This window comes from Felis catus, chromosome D3 (assembly GCF_018350175.1).
Source record: "Felis catus isolate Fca126 chromosome D3, F.catus_Fca126_mat1.0, whole genome shotgun sequence".
In the NCBI taxonomy this organism is placed as follows: domain Eukaryota; kingdom Metazoa; phylum Chordata; class Mammalia; order Carnivora; family Felidae; genus Felis; species Felis catus.
In genome coordinates this window covers 6855224-6871957 of record NC_058379.1, presented here as the reverse complement: position 1 = coordinate 6871957, position 16734 = coordinate 6855224, and the positions used below count along the sequence as shown (strand labels likewise).

Below are 16734 nucleotides of genomic sequence, written 5' to 3'. Positions count from 1 at the left end.
AGCTCCAGAGCACATCAGTTGTGGACAGGACAACATGATGCTCCAACAGTTCAGTCTAAATCCAGGTTCCTCTTTCGACCAGTCTGATACAGTACAAGCACTGTAACAGGATGTCAACTTGTCTGGAAAATACCAGACTCGTCTCTCCCTGTGCTTCGATGGTACCTCTTTCTTCCTCCCAACCCACGAATTACTCCTAGCGGCCTTTCAAACTTTTATTTTCTTCTTGAAGGAAGTTGGCCCCCAGACTTGTATCTCAGCTGAGTGGTCCCCTGCGCTCCGGAACCGGGTTTCCACCTGCCCGCCTCCCCCGACCCGGTCCCTCACTCTTGGGCTGGCAGGCAGGGTCTGGGTGAGCCCTCTCCCCTCCCCCCCACTCTTACTCATCTCCAACTTGAAGCCAGTGAACTGCACTCAGCAGTACCTACGTGCCAAGGACACAAAGACAAAAGTGACAAAATGGGGCCACAAGGAAGTGAATGACTTACAAAATGTGTGACAAGTACCACAGAAGAGGTCCCCAAAGATACCGTGTGCCCGTGATGCAGGAGGCAGGGCGAGCGTGTGGAAGGCAAAGCTGAGGAGGCTGGAGACCCCGCTCCCAGAAACCCAGCTGAAACCCCAGCTTCTCCTCACCTGGGTTTCCACTTCCACCCTGGCCATTCCTGAACCTTCCCGCACCCACGCGGCCCCTACTCTGCGGCCAACTTAACCGTACTGAAGAGTACTTCTGATCATACTGTTCTTCCGCTCCAGAAAGTCACGGAAACTCACCGCTACCAAACTCACGGCCTTCCGCGCACACACGGCACACCAGCCTCCCTCCCCATCACTGCCCGTCACTTCCCTGCTCATGCGCAGATCCGATCCGGCTCAAGTAGCTGGTAACCCGCCAGTCAGAAAGCCTGTCCCATGCTTTCCTGCTCTGGGACTGCACCCTCGCTGTCACTTCTTCCTGACTGCCCATGCTTAGCTCTCAAAATCCTACTCAGAATAAATATCTAACTCAAGGCAGTGGCTGGGGGTGGAGTGGGTGTCGGGCCCAGGACGGAGCACAAAGAGGGCTTTTCACTGGGTTGACAATGTTTACTTCCGAAGCCGCGTGGCAGGTAGACACATGTTCCTTACGTTACTCTAAACCCTTTCAGAGGCATTATTGTATCTGATCCTTTACCTTCTTAACTCTTACCCACCTATCAAAGTCCCTCTCTTGCACTAGGACCTAACTAATCTCGCCAGAGAGCCTCTCTTCATCTGACCTTCGATGTCATTTACAATTCACATGCAGCCTTATTCTCTATTTTAAAAAATTGTGATAAAATGTACGTAAGAAGATGCCATTTTCAAGAGCCACGGTGAAGTACGTCCACACTGCTGCACAGCCAGCACCACCACCCATCCTCCACACGTTGCTCGTCTTCCCAGACTCGAACTCTCTACCTCTCACTCGCTCTTGGGCTGTAAAGGTCTGTGTGAGTGGTTTCTTCCCCAAATTATAATACGGGGTTTATGCCCTATTCGTGTTTCCATCCTTAAAACGTCTTGCACAGTTAGTGCTCCATAGCTGTGAAACTGAGATGGAATCTTCTTGAAACGGCAGCCAGGATATGATGCCTTTTAGTTTTAGCAATACTAGCCAATAATAACAATTTCCCGAGTGCTCACTGTGCTAGGTACCAGAGTAAGCATCCTATGTACTTATCACATTTAATCCACCCAAACCCTATGAAGTAGGCTACCGCTGTCACCCCCTTTGTTTTCAAGGGGGAAACTGCAACTGGGAAGACAAGAGTACTTGCCAAAGGTCCGAGGGTTGTATCGAAAGGCGGTTCTGTACTATACCACACCCACCACACTTTTAATCAATGCAAGTAGAGAGCAAGTGATCAGATTTCACCTAGGCCAGCCAGTCCAACAATTCCGAAAATCTCTTACGAGAGGGGGCTAGCCTCTGTTGAAGCCCCCTCTGTGCCAAAGTACTGCCTGCCTTCACCTGCTATTCCACTGAGCCTCACAAGAACCCTCAAAGGCAGGTGTGGTGACCACCCTCACTTTACAGTGGAGGAACCAAAGCACAGAGAGTTTAAGTAACTGAAATAAGGTCACACAAGTCTCGGCTATGCTCCTTACATTACCAAAAAAAAAAAAAAAAATTATGTATGTACGTAAGCTCTATGCCCAACGTGGGACTTGAATTCATGACCCCGACATCAAGAGTCACATGCTCTACTGACTTGGGCCAGCCACGCACCCCTTTTCATGAATCTTAATGCCTCCTTAAAAAATAAAATCAGGGGCGCCTAGATGGCTCAGTCAGTTAAGCGTCCAGCTCTTGGTTTTGGCTCAGGTCATGATCTCTCAGTTCGTGGTTCGAGCCTTATGTCAGGCTCTGCACTGACAGCATGGAGCCTGCTTGGGATTCTGTCTCCTTCTCTCTCTCTCTCTCTTTCTCTCTCTCTCTCTCTCTCTCTCTCTCTCTCAAAACAAATAAATAAACTTAAAAATAATAAAATCAGATAAAACTGAATTTCAGGAAATATTCCCAGGCACAGTAAGTTTTTACTCAAGAGTTAAAACAGTAAGTCCACAGAAGAGAATACTGAAACCTAGAAGTTTGAAGCCTCTGCATACGCAATGACTGCACAATGTGAGCAGAAACAAACTCCAGTTAGCAGACTCTCAAAGCGTTTAAACTTTAACTTCGAAAAACCAGTCCCACCAGCACTCAGCTGGTGTTGAGGAAACAGTCCCTGGGTTTAAAGCAAGGTCAGTACATTTCAATGAGCCATTATGATTCACGCAGTAGCTCTGCAGCCCCAAACCAATCACACCAGAACACGCCTTAGGGAAACAGCGTCTCCCAGACCAGACTCTTTCCACAAAACAATCTGTTTTTCAGACCCTCGGTGTTTCTGCATGTGGGCACTCTCACTTGCCAAAGGCACAGAGATCCTGAATTTGAATCCTTAGTTGGGTGGAATTATCCGTTAGCAACAACCAACCAACCGACACTCCCTCCGGAAGCACACGGGGAGACAGGACCCAAGACGTGCGGTTTAGCTGCCTAATCCCCTAAGCGACAGTTCCTTTTAAGGGAGTGCCCAGTAAGTCCACCGGGGTTAATGTGGACGGATAGAAGAAGGCGCATTCCATTGCCATGTAAAAATAACTTTAAATAAAAATAAAATGTGTGCATATGAAACGTTAGCCCACAGCGAAAGCAAAGAGCAAAGATCACCAGGGAGGGTACTGCATTTAGGGAACTGCACAGTGGACGGGACCAACAGGAAAAGAGAAACACGGGGGCACCGAAAAAGAGAACAGCTCCAGCTCCAGCACGATTTCAATGTCTTGAGCAGCACTAAAGCTCACACACCACAATTAAAACAATGTAAGTGAAGCAGAATACACGGCTGTATTTAAACCTAACAGTGAATGCCTTCAAAACCTAGCCACGCTTTCCAGCCGCCACAAAACATCCCCTCAGGCTTGAAGAAGTCTTACTCTACAATTTAAAACACTTCCTTCTGCCAATTTAAAAAAAAAAAGCCTTTGGTTCAGATTAAGAGATTCTATGCTGGGAAAGGCCTGTTCCGTTTACAATCTCATCCTCGGACCTGCTGAGATACATAATCATTTGGACCACAGAAAGATAAGATGTTTCTTAAGCTAATGGTAAATAAAAAGTTACTTAACATTCTTGAAATAAGATGCTATGAACTTGTCAGGATGGCCTGGTATTGATGACTGGCAGTAAACTTCCTAAAAAGAACTAGGTGATTATTAGTAATTGCAATTACTCTTTATTGAGCACTAATTACACGATGTGTTAACACGCGCTATCTCACATAATCCCCGTATCAACTCTATGAAATAAACATCATGTTAGCCTTCTCTAACAGATGCTCAGAGAGGTGGATTAACTTCCTTGAAATCACACAGCTGCGAAATGGCCAAGTCCGGCCTGGAGTGTAGGAGTCCAAAGTCTGAAAGTTCCACCTGGTTGAGAGTGGACAGTTGACAGAATATTTTCTCCTGTGTCTCCCAACTACCCCGAAATAAACCAATGCCTAACATTAACAGCTGAGTCAAAGGACCATGGCCACAATTTTAATTGTTCATGTTATACCCATTCCTACAGAAACAGGCCACATGTGACTGGGGGAACAGGATTTGCTAAGTGACTGTTGCTCGTTGAGCTGCCTGGCTAGGGTATTTTGGTCTTCTCATTCGGTTTCCTTGTTTTAACAGCACTACGCCCTGAAGTACTGCTAAGTAATTTAACTTGAATTACGTGGCCTAATCAATACGTCTGTCGTCAGCATTTGTATAGGGGACTCTGGTATGACAGTCACCTTCGCTAAAAAAAAAAAAAAAAAAAAAAAAAAAAGTTCTGCTAGATTTATCTGCCTTTCCCTTCATGTAATAATCTCCAGTCTCTTAGGTAGAGGAAACAAGCTGTCCCTAATAGCCTCAGACTCGAGAGAATCACCTCTTTCCACAATCTTCCCTCCACTAAAAAGCAGCTTATTTCTATTACTGTAGAATATAATCGGTATAACTACGCCAATATAAATACAGTATCCTGTTCTAACAAACAGAACAGTCGTACAGCAAAATAACTTGCAGGTGGGATCACACGTCAGGAAAAAATACCTGTCATTTTATCATCAATGCACAAGGATGCCTGCCGACACACAACAAAAGGTCTCCTGGCAACTGAAAAGCAGGGAAACTAAGCAAAGATTTTATTTCTTTAGAGACATGAGACTCTTTCAGTCAAGAAAGATGGATTTTGTCACTTATTATTCTCGGAGATGGAAAGTGCCACATGGAGACCATAAATGAGGGAAACTGCATCTCGGAGCAACGTGCTATGTGCCAAGTTACAAAGCCCGTGAATACAAGGGGTGTATTAATGGAAAGACTGATACCATCTCACTACAGTGGCCTCTCTGTAGCTCAGGACAATAATCTGTTGAGGGTTTTCCAGTGATTTTGAATGTGCAACCTCCACACAAGCCCCCTTTTAAGGAAGCTGGCTCGGGGCTGAACAATCCCTCTTCGGAAAGAAAGCCAAGAGCCCCCACTCGGGCTTCTGGGGCAGAGGCTCAGCCCCGTAGGCGTGGGAAGGCTCAGACTTTGGAGACAAAGAGGCAGGAGTGGTAAACGGGCTGGGAAGAGCTGGGATCAGCCTGGGTCCACCTGCCTGGAGGAGACCCCAGGCCCGGAGGACGGACGGCTCAGAGAAAAGAGCCCGAAAGGGTTGGGAAAAGAAGAGACGATTCACAGCGCAAATGCAAGCGTGAAGTCAGTTACCGCAGAGAGCAAAGCAGGTCACGAGAGACCGAGTGACACAACCAGGAACACAGTGGGCATATGCCTCCCAGAGGCTGGGCAGGCCCTCAACTATGGAAGACGTGTGCGGACTGGCCACCAGTCCCCCCATCCCTGGCTTATCTTCTCCCCCAAAACAGCTCCAGGAATTCTCACTTTGCCCCACAGTGACGCAAAGCCACCGGATTCCCAGATTCCCTTCTTCCACAAAAGGGGGCAACTTTACGGGGAAAGGGATTCCTGCTCCCACCCCAAGACCAGGGAGAAGCCCCTAGGATGGCCCTACTAAGGCCTCTTCCAAATGAAGGCAGCCCCAACAGGGCCCCTCTAACCCTGGTGGGAACGCTCACATACACAGATCCCTCCAACCCTAACGTGGCCAAGTCCGGGGCCTCCTGCCCCTCAACCTCAGAGACCCTGCCCAAGGCTAAAGTCCATTTCAGTACGGCCGCCCAGAGTCAGCTACAGACATCCAGGCCCCTACAAACTCACCCTGGAAATAGCAAACCCGAGGACTCTCGTCCAGCTCGTCCACCTAGCCCCTGAAAACCTATTCGAAGACTCCAGTTACTTCCTCAGTCCGCCTGTACTGCTCGACCCTCTCCTCAAGCCCCCCCACCCACCCCCCGCCCAACCCCTGGCTGACTCAGTCCGGTCTGTCACCCCCCAATCCTCCACTACAATCCCCCCTACCTTCCCCAACCTAATCTCAACCCCCTATTCTCTCCTCGTCCCACCCGACCCAGCCCCAGCCCCCGAGGTCCCCAAATGCCCGTTCCAGGCTCTCGGATCCGGGCTTCATTCCCAGCCTCGGCGCCTCACAGCCTCGCCTCGAGCCCGCTCAGCCCCCGAGCCCGGTCTCAGGGGGCTTCCCCCCCCCCCGCTCAGCCCCAGTCTCGGTCTCCCCAACCCCAGCTAGAGGCACCGCGATCGCCGGCGCCTCGGGCCACCTCCAGCCCGCCTCGGGCCCCCGGCCCCGCGCGCCCCTCTCGAGGCCCCGCCGCCACCGCGCGCTCCCGCTCGGCCCACCTCCTCCATCTTCTGCACCATTTCCGTCAGCTGCCCCTCGTCCTCCAGCAGCTCGTTGAGCTGCACCAGCGACAGCCCGGCGAACCGGGCTTCGCTCCCGGCGCCCGCCATCCCCGCGTTTCAGCCACCGCCGCCGCTCTGCCCGCCAGGCTCCGCCGACCGGAAGCGCCGCCCTCAAAGCCCGGCCCCCGGAGTGGGGGGGGCACGTGACGCCAGCCCTGGTGCATGACGTCATCGCCGCGCGGGCGGGCGGACGTGACGTAGCGGGCTGGGCCCCGGGGCCAGACGCGTGGAGGCGCTGCCTCCGGGAAAGGTAGGGGCTGGTAGGGAAAAGGAAAGGTGCTGCGGATGGACTTGTGACGCGACAAGCAGCAGCAATGAGGTCACTGCGGCACCGGAGCGTGTGTCGTGAGGTCATAACAGCCTTTTTCCTCAAGGAAGAGAAATGTGGAGAGCCACAGAAAGCAGGCAGTGAAGTTACTGCAGCCTAAGCCCAGCCTGGCCCGGGGAATTCCAAAGAAGGGTATTTACGGGGAAACAACTTTAGATGCCTTGGGCGCCTCGGAATTGTAGAGCTGCCAAGGCATTCGTTTCACCAATATTGAGACCTGCTTTGTGGACCAAACATTGGGCGTACAGTCCTGAGCAAAACCAAAAGGACCCCCGAGCTAGGGGAGCTAACGGACTGACAGGGGAAGCAAACAAGAAACAAGTAAAAGGGCTACAACCTGGGAGAGCACAAAGGAGGAAACGGGTGCTGAAATAAGAGACCACCTTTGGAAAGTGTAAAACACGGCTCCCTCAGAGAAGGGGAGAGCTAAAGAGATCCAAAGGACAAGAAAGGAGGAACCAACCACCCTTCCTCTAGGAAGCCCAAGGCAGCCAAACAAGCATGTGCACAGTCCCGGAGTCAGGACTAGCTTGGGACACTCATGAAATGGGCAGAGCATCACGAGCAGAGACCATGCATAGGACCCCTTTGCACCAACTCCGAGGAAGTTACCTAGGCCTCCAGCTGAGCCACACTGTGCTCTTTCAGAAACATGATTTGGGGTGCAATTATTCAGTTGCCCCGGGTATCTAGAAGTCTCTCGAGATCCAGGAACCTGCGAACCCCTCCTGCTTTGGAATCTGCAACAGTCCTAGTTAGATTTCTTCCAAGGGCTGAGGTTAGCTACCACAGCCTAGTTTTACACATAAAGAAACTGAGGAGGAGACCTGGGAGGAGGAAATTTTGGTTTTTCCCCCCGCCAAATCCAGTGATTGGCAGGTCTCCTGGCTCCCAGTCTGGCATTCGGGAGGCTGGCATCATACCACATTGACCTTGTACATAACTCAGTACCGAACACAGTTGAGGCATTCACTGAATGCTTATTGGCCGACTGACGAGCTTTGTGTATGAAGATGATGCTTCTGCTCCAACATCCGTGGAACAGAAGGTCTGAATTGTCCACCCGTACATTCGGCTGGGTTCCACTGACCCTGTTCTCACTCTCCTTCCAGCCCCTTGTGACTAAGGGCACACACCTGCAGAAAAGTTAAAAGTATTTCATAATACCTGTAAGCAAAACGTTTTATGGAGTTTGAAAGGAGCTCACAATAGTTTTCTTCTTTTAAACTTATTATACTTGGTCCCAAAAGGTGGCCTTGAGGAGGAAAGTCCACAATAAAGAGGAAGGGGATGTCAAGAGTCAAGTTGATGGTCAGAGTACTAGCTCAGGGTTTTTCTTTTCTCTCCAGGAAAAGAATAGACCTGCCAAATTAGGAATAGTCACTACATTTCCAGGAAATTCTACTTACCCGTGAGGCTTAAGAGGTTATCCAGAAATTTCTCACAGTCCCCTTAATAAGGTTAGGGGTCAGAGCACTCCAGAATATAGAGGGATGAAGCGACTCAGTCAAGAACACGCCTGGTTCTGAAGGTCGCTCTGTATACTCTGACCACTACAATGCTCAGCTGCAATGTTGACCTCTCAGCGCCTTGCCTCACTCGTTACAGAGCTCCTCAACCCTGTTTTCTGTCACAGACCTGTTTGAGTCAAAAACCATTTCCTTTGCCAAAAGGGCAAACCATACAAATATCTCGTTTTCCGCGGCTCTAAAAACTCCTTGCTGCTCTTAAAAGCGGTTGAAAGAAGACCAGGAACATCAGAAAATCCTTACATCGGGGTCAAACCTGTCAACTTAATGTGTGGGTGGACTTGCTCATTTTCCTCCTTTTGGTTGACTGATGTTTGGGTTTCTCGACCCACCTACGTCTGCCTGTGGGTTAACTAAGATTTTGCTCTGGCAGACCAAGGGCAATGTATGCGTGTGCCAGGGCCGCGCTCTCAACGGGCGCATTGTTACCGCTGGAGAAGTGAATCTCCTGTTACACAACATCAGGAATCATTTGGACAGCATACTTAGAAAACCGACAGCCTGGTTGAACCTCAACATCTGCTAGCCTTGAGTTTAGAACTTTCTCTTCAACACAAGTCAGTAGAATTCTTCATACACATTTTTGGTTTGAAGAGCTGGGAGAAGATGTGTCGACCCAATGATGAGGTACCCATAGCATAGGCTATGCAGCTATGTGTGGGCAGGGGCGGAATTATTCCCCAAGGCAACAGGTGAAGTGGTCATGTTCCTCTCAGGCTGCACTGCCTGACGTCACCATCGTCTACTAATAACTAAATGCCTAACGTGACCTAAGCACCAGTCATCGAGAAGGAAAAAACTCTTAGACACAGCCTCTGCTATGGTGAGAGAAGATCTGAAGATATAGAGCAGTAGTGTTGAAATTACATTTAGGATGATGGTTTTTGTGTGTTATAAAGGTGGGGAGGAAAGGAAGGCTGGTCGTTTTGATGGTTTGGCTCTTTTGGTATTCATTTTTTAATTTTTTGCTCCCATGTGGAGCTGGGGCTTTTGTTTGTTTTTTGAGAAAGCGAGCACAAGCATGAATGGAGGAGGGGCAGAGAGAGAGAATACTAAGCAGGCTCCACACTGTCAGTGCAGAGCCCAATGTGGGGCTCGATCCCATGAACCCGGAAATCACGACCTGAACGGAAATCACGAGTCACATGCTCAACTGACTGAGCCACCCAGGTGCCCCCCTGCCCCCCTGAGTTTAACAAACATTTAAGGCACCAAAATGCACACAAAGAGAAAAAGGGAGAGAGAACAAAACAAACATTCTTAATGACCAGGTTAAGGAATAGACATCATGGACACAATTGAAACCCCTGTGTATCATTTCTCTTCAATCCCATTTACTTCCCCCCACCCGCTCCAGAGGGTAGCTACTGTTTTATTATTTTACCTTATATATCCATGAACTTAATAAAAAATATGTTTACATACAGACATGCAGGTATCTTTCTACTTGTTTTTAAGTCAGCATTAAGTTTGAGATGTAGCCTTGCTAGATTACATACTTTGAAACATTTTTTCACAACTGTATGGTGTCCTATTACATACATTTATGACAATTTTTGAAATCCTTCTGCATTTTTGGAGGGGTCATAAGGTATTCACACCTTCAGTTTTACTAAATGTTGCCAGATTGTTCTCCAAATTGTTTTTTTAAAAAGGTTCTTGGGGCGCCTGGGTGGCTCAGTCGGTTAAGCCTCCGACTTCGCCTCAGGTCATGATCTCGCGGTCTGTGAGTTCAAGCCCCGCATCAGGCTCTGTGCTGACGGCTCAGAGCCTGGAGCCCGTTTCAGATTCTGTGTCTCCCTCTCTCTCTGCCCCTCCCCCGTTCATGCTCTGTCTCTGTCTCAAAAATAAATAAACGTTAAAAAAAATTTAAAAAAAAAGGTTAATTGTGATAAAATGCACATAATGTAAACCTTATCATTCTAACCATTTTTAACTGTGCAGTTCAGTGTCATTAGGTACGTTTGTGCAACCTCACCACCATCCATCTGCAGAATTGAAGACACGAACTCATTAAGCGAGAACTCCCATTTTTTCCAGCCCCCGGCAACCACTGTTCTACTTTCTAGCTCTGTGGACTTGACCACTTTGGGTACCTCACGTAACTTGAATTGTACGACAGTGGTCCTTTTGTGGCTGGTTTATTTCACTCCGCTTAAGGTCTTCAAGGTTCATCCAGGTCCCAGCAGGTCTCAGAATCTTGCTCCTTTTTAAGGCTGAATAATATTCCATTGTATGTACATACCATATTTTGTTTATCTGCTCATCTGTTGATGGACTGGGCGGTTTCCACCTTCTGGCTCTTGTGAGTCATGCTGCCATGGACGTGGGTGTACAGGTATCTGAGTCACTGCTTTCAATTCTTCTGGGTATATACTCAGAAGTGGAATTGCTGGATTGTATGGTATTTAACTTTTCAAGGAACTGCCAGGCCGTTTCACAGTGATTGCGTCCTTTTACGTTCCTCCCATGAGACATGCACAAGGGTTCCAGTTTTTTCATATCCACACCAAATTTGTTTTGTTTTTTTGATAATAGCCATCCTGGGTTTTTTTGGTTGAGGTTTATTTTTGAAAGAGCATGAGTGGGGGGGAGAGGGGGGAGAGGGGGGAGAGGGGGGAGAGGGGGGAGAGGGGGGAGAGGGGGGAGAGGGGGGAGAGGGGGGAGAGGGGGGAGAGGGGGGAGAGGGGGGAGAGGGGGGAGAGGGGGGAGAGGGGGGAGAGGGGGGAGAGGGGGGAGAGGGGGGAGAGGGGGGAGAGGGGGGAGAGAATCCAAAGAAGGCTCCAGATGCTATCAGCACAGAGCCTGGCCTGGGGCTTGAACCCACAAACCACAAGGCCAGGGCCTGAGCTAAGTTGGATCCTTAACTGACTGAGTCACCCAGGTGCCCATTTCTTTTTGTTTTTTGTTTTTTTAATTTTTTTTTAACGTTTATTTATTTTTGAGACAGACAGATCATGAACGGGGGAGGGTCAGAGAGAGGGAGACACAGAATCTGAAACAGGCTCCAGGCTCCGAGCTGTCAGCACAGAGCCCGACACGGGGCTTGAACTCACAGACCGTGAGATCATGACCTGAGCCGAAGTCGGCCGCTCAACCGACGGAGCCACCCAGGCGCCCCTGTTTTTTGTTTTTAATGTTTATTCATTTTAGAGACAGAGAGAGACAGAGCATGAATGGGGGAAGGTCAGAGAGAGAGGGAGACACAGAATCTGAAACAGGCTCCAGGCTCTGAGCTGTCAGCACAGAGCCCGATGCGGGGCTCGAACTCACAGACCGCGAGATCGTGACCCGAGCCAAAGTTGGTCGCCCAATCGACTGAGCCACCCAGGCACCCCTGTTTGTTTTTTAATTAGGGTTTCTTATGGCAAGAGAATAAGCTTTAAAAGATACACATCACTTCATTTCTGACTCTGTACAGGTCAGATGCAGGTCTGAAAAGTTCCAGAAACCAGTAATGACTAAGAGAACTTAGCTTTCTTTATTCCTAGAATCCAGGAACAGAGAGTTTGGGATGCACAGAGAAAACAGATGTTTCTGTACATAAGGGATGTGACTAATTGTTCCTACAACAAAGGTCTTCTTAGCTTAAGACCCCAGAACATGGGGGTGGCTCAGTTGGTTGAACATGCAGTGCTTGATTTGGGCTCAGATCATGAGGTCATGGTTTTGAGATCAAGCCCCGCACGGATTATGGAACCCGCTTAAGATTCTCTGTCTCTTCCTCTGCCCACCCCTCTGCACTCACACACGTGCTCACAGAATAAAAAATTTTAAGAAGACCCAGAATATGAAAGCAAAGGAAGAAAGGAATGGGAAGCAGATGGCCAGAAGGTCAGATAGGCACCTGTGGCAGCCAGGCTCCTGATACTCACATCCTCGAGTGGCCCTCTCTTAGATGGTCCTAGGGTTGGTCTGTGTGATCAACAGACTAGGGCAGAAGGGAGGACATGTCACCTCTGAGAATAAGTTTCCAGTTTTCCCCTCACGCTCGCTCTAACGTGGCTAGCTCTGGGGAAGCTGGCTGTCCCACCATGCAGACGTTGAAGCAGCCTATGCAGAAGGGTGCATGAACTGGAGTACATCTCCGGTCGAGCCTAGCTGACCTCAGCCCTGGTCAACAGCTTGCCTGAAACCTCCCGAGAGGCCCCGAGCCAGAACCACCCAGCTAAGCTGCTCCCATATCCCTGGCACCCAAAACTAGGGGAGATAACACAACTGCCAAGTTTGGGTGTAATTTGTTACACGGCAACAGGTAACTAATGCCTCACCTATAGAGCGGTCATAGGAGGGAAGGATGAGTAAGTGACCATCATTAGGGTCATTTAATGACTAACACCAAGGGAACGGTTAAGTAAATTGTGGTAAACCCGACCCATGGTATATTTTCCAGTCGTTAAAAGACTTTGAAGCGACATGGAAAATCCAGTATGAATTAATACTGAGGTACCAAAGTTAAACATAGATGTGTGCATCTACTGTGATTACAACCGTGAACAAGTCAGGTTTGTCTAGGAACATAGAAACAAAGTCTTTAAGTTGTTGATGGACAGCAGAGAACAGAATTCAAAAAAGTTTGCAACAGAGAGGGGCCTCGATAGTTAAGATGTTCCATTTGCTTTTTGTAGCGCTCCTCAAAAATGGGTGTTTTGTACCATTATTTTAAGTAAGAGGCAAGAAGATGTGTGTGTGTTTTAACCTCTTTTGTTCTTCCCTGTGGGTTTGGTGGTGCATCTTTAAGACTACTTAACTTCTGCTTTGCTGAAGAGCCCTTCACAGGTCACTGCTGGAGAGGACCCAAAGGGTTTCAAATCTGGAAGTTTGTTTTCCTCACCAAAATGGCCTTTAGAAAATGATCCTTCAGTATCTTGGCCTGTCTTGCCTTGGTGCGGCATTCCAGCCACAGAGGCTGTTCTGTGCATACGTTGCAAGAAACTTGACTCCCTCGAGAATATAGGTTCATGCACCAAAAAATGCAGCTATAGATGTCACTTGCAGCCCTGACGAGATTTGAAGAACTTAACACGTAGGAAGTGGTTAGGACCCTCGAGTTGTTTTACACTTTAGGTAGGACTAGAGAGACAGGATTTCCAGGCACTGGGCTTTCAAACTCTCTAGGGAGAAACTGAAACTCTCTTAAGGTGGTATTTAAATGGGAACCTTTACAGGGCTGGGGTTTTTTTTTTTTTGTTTCGTTTTTGGTCAAAAAAGGTATTTGCATCTTTCATTTCTTGGCTGGATCTTATCCTTGATCCCTTTTGGCCAATCTAGAGTATTTCACAAGAATACATACAAATTAACATTCAAATACTTAAATATTTGTTTGTTGTTAAAACTGTCCAAACATTAAAGACGTAAAGTAAAACGTTAAAGACAGAACGGGTCCAATTGACTTCCCATCCGAGGTAACCACAACAAACAAGTATGAGTTTCTCTTCCTAAAATTTTTCTAAGCCTAGAAAAACACACACATACAGAACTTTTCATTTAGCAGAAGTGGGGCCTTGCTACTCTACAACTGCAAGTCCATTTTAGCCAAACCCCCGTCTCTAACTGCTGGGGGGGGGCAGTATTCCAGAGTCCCCGTCTTGAGCATTTAAGGGCCTTCTTGTCACTCAGTACGATGCGATGAACACTTTTGTGGACACATCTTTGTGTACCTCTGTGAACATATACCTAGGAGAATTTCTTAGAAAGTGAATTGAACCACTTTTAATCTTTTAGAATGGTTTTGGATTTACAGAAAAATCGAGTCGTTCGGAAAGGTGCATATGCCCCAATTAGCGCACCGATATTGAGACTTTAGTTGATAATCAAGTCCCAATTCTCAGGTTTCCTTGGTTTTTCCCTTAATGTCCTTTTTCAGTCCTGGGACCCCCGTCCAGGACACTGCATTCACATTACATTTAGTTCTCATGTCTCCTTAGGCTCCTCTGGGACTGTGGCAATTACTCAGGCTTTCCTGGGTTTTGAGGACCTGGACCATTCTGGGGGGTACAGGCAGGTTGTGCTCTATTGGAATCTGAGGTTTTCCTCATGATTCGAATGTGGGTTTGGGGGAGGAAGATGCAGAGGCAACAACATGATTGCTCACCATTGATGTTAACCTTGATCACCTGTGGGGGACTGTTTAGCAGGTTTCTCCCCGTGAAGAGACTCGTCTCCCCTCCCCCACCCCCTGCTTTTCCATGCTGTGCTCTCTGGAAAGAAGTCACCCGACACAGCCCATGCCTAAGGAGTGGGGAGATATGCTTTCTAACTTTCACAAGTCACAAAATGATATAAAATCAAATTCAAACGATAAAGGGGTACAACACACACCATTGTTAACAGCTTTACGTTTCCTTCCAATTTTTTTCCATGCGTATTTAAGCCACTTTGTTCATCTCGACCCTGCCACCCATTCCCTTTAAGTGTTTTTAATGTTTATTTTTGAGAGAGAGAGAGAGAGAGAGAGAGAACGCGCCCAAGCAGAGGAGGGGCAGAGAGAGAGGGAGACAGAATCCCAAGCAGGCTCCGTGCTGTCAGCACAGAGCCTGATGTGGGGCTCAAACCCACAAACTGTGAGATCATGACGTGAGCTGAAACCAAGAGTCAGAGGCTTAACGACTGAGCCACCCGGGTGCCCCACCTGTTTTTTTTTTTAAAGGGGAAGAACATTCAACTTCCATGGAATTGGCTATTAAATTTTTTTTTAAATATTTCCGAGAGAGAGAGATCAAGCAAGCCAGGGAGGGGCAGAGAGGGAGAATCTTAAACTGACAGCACAGAGCCCCACGCGGGGATTGATCCCACAAACCGTAGGATTGTGACCTGAGCCGAAATCAAGATACGGACACTTAACCGATCGAGTCACCAGGCGCCCCTGGAATCTGTCGTTTTGAAGTTGTGTTGCTAAAAAAGGTGAACAAACGCGACCCCTGAATGTTATCGGACCCTCGGATCATTCCAAAAGCACATGAACTCCCTCAAGAGCTGCTGTTCAAGTTCCCATCGCCTCTGTTGGTACCGACACAGGCGGAGCGGTTTTATTCTTTTAATTCTGTGCATTTTTTAAGTGAGGATTCTTCTTGGCAGAAGGTGTTAATTCAGGCACTAAATCTGGACCTTTCTGAGCACTGTGAAATTTTGCAAGTCAGATCGTAGGCAGAAGAATGTGTGAAGATGCGAGTTTATTTCGAGAACACCTTTAGTTCCCCGGGCGGTTCTGACACGCTCATCCCATCGCCTGCCGACACCCCCCCCCCTTCAGGCAGCTCTCAACGCCGTACCCCGCGTACCCGGCGGTTCCAGAAGCCCACCGAGTTCACAGTTCACTCCTCTTCAGAGGGGCTGCCTTTCCTACCTGATCCACCCCAAACCTGCTCTCTCCTCCTGGGTCTCTCGTCTTTTATCTGTAGGCTTCCCATCACGTTTAACTGCACAAGGAACGTACCAACCCACCGGCATTAACAAACCACCACCAACTCAACACAAATTTATCCTCTTACAGTTCTGAAGCTCGGGAATCTGGAGTCAAGAAGTCCCAAAGCGAAGGTGTTGGCAGATAGGGTTCCTTCCGGAGGCGGAAGGGAGAGGAAGCTGTTTCCCGGCCTTTCTCCCAGCTTCTAGAGGCCGCCTGCACTCCTTGGCCGGTGGCCGTCTTCGTCCTTCAAAGCACATCTCTGCTGCGAACTCCGAACTCCGCTTCTGCTCTCGCATAAATCCCCTGACACTGACCCTTCTGCCTCCCCCGTATAAGCACCTGTGGTTCTGTCGGCCACCTGGATAACCCACCCCACCTTCTCTAGCTGAGCCACACCTGCCAAGCCCCTTTGCAACACTGACAGGTGCTGAGGATTAGGATGCGGATTTCCTGGGGGCGGAGGGGAGAGCGGTGCTCAGCCTGCCGAGCCATCCTCCTTTAAGAACAAATAAATTAAAACCTAAGAGCCCCTTTGACACCTAGCTCTATTCTCCAGCCTTTCCCGCGGGAGTGACCACTATTAACTTTACGGGGTGCATTTTTCCATTTTTATGCTCTAACGTGTGTACGTACAAATACATAGCATATTTATTTAGTATTGGTTTTGGTGGATTTTTTTTAAAGCTGATTTATTTATTTTGGGAGAGAGAGAGAGAGAGAGAGAGAGAGAGAGAGAGAGAGAGAGAGAGAGAGAGAGAGAAAACACATGGGGAAGGGGCAGAGCGAGAGAATCCCAAGCAGGCTCCATGCTGCCACGTGGAGCCCGGTGAGGGACTTTAAACTCACGAACCATGAGATCATGACCTGAGCCGAGTGGAGAGTCAGATGCTTAACCGACTGAACCACCCAGGTGCCGGTGGATTTTTTTTGTAAACAAACAAACAAACAAACAAAAAAAACCCAAACCCAAATGGCGTCATATCATGTGGCATGCTTCTTTCTCTGATCTAGGAACCATCTCTAGTAACACAGAACAAATTCAG

The 16734-nt window shown here is 48.5% G+C and overlaps 1 protein-coding gene across 2 annotated transcripts in view; it reads right to left on the bottom strand.

The window, feature by feature from the left end:
• The window catches only part of VPS37B (VPS37B subunit of ESCRT-I), a 36505-nt gene extending 20535 nt beyond the window's left edge, over positions 1 to 15970 (bottom strand). Inside the window, exon 1 of one of the 2 annotated variants that reach the window (XM_045041107.1) lies at positions 15777 to 15970. Coding sequence is in view for 1 of the 2 variants with exons in the window: in XM_023241356.2 (XP_023097124.2) it covers positions 6367 to 6477 (111 nt within the window). In the remaining variant the exon portion in view is untranslated. Of the gene's footprint in view, positions 1 to 6366; positions 6546 to 15776 lie in introns of those variants that run through there. The other variant, XM_023241356.2, reaches the window with a different exon arrangement.
• Positions 15971 to 16734: the final 764 nt, after the last annotated feature.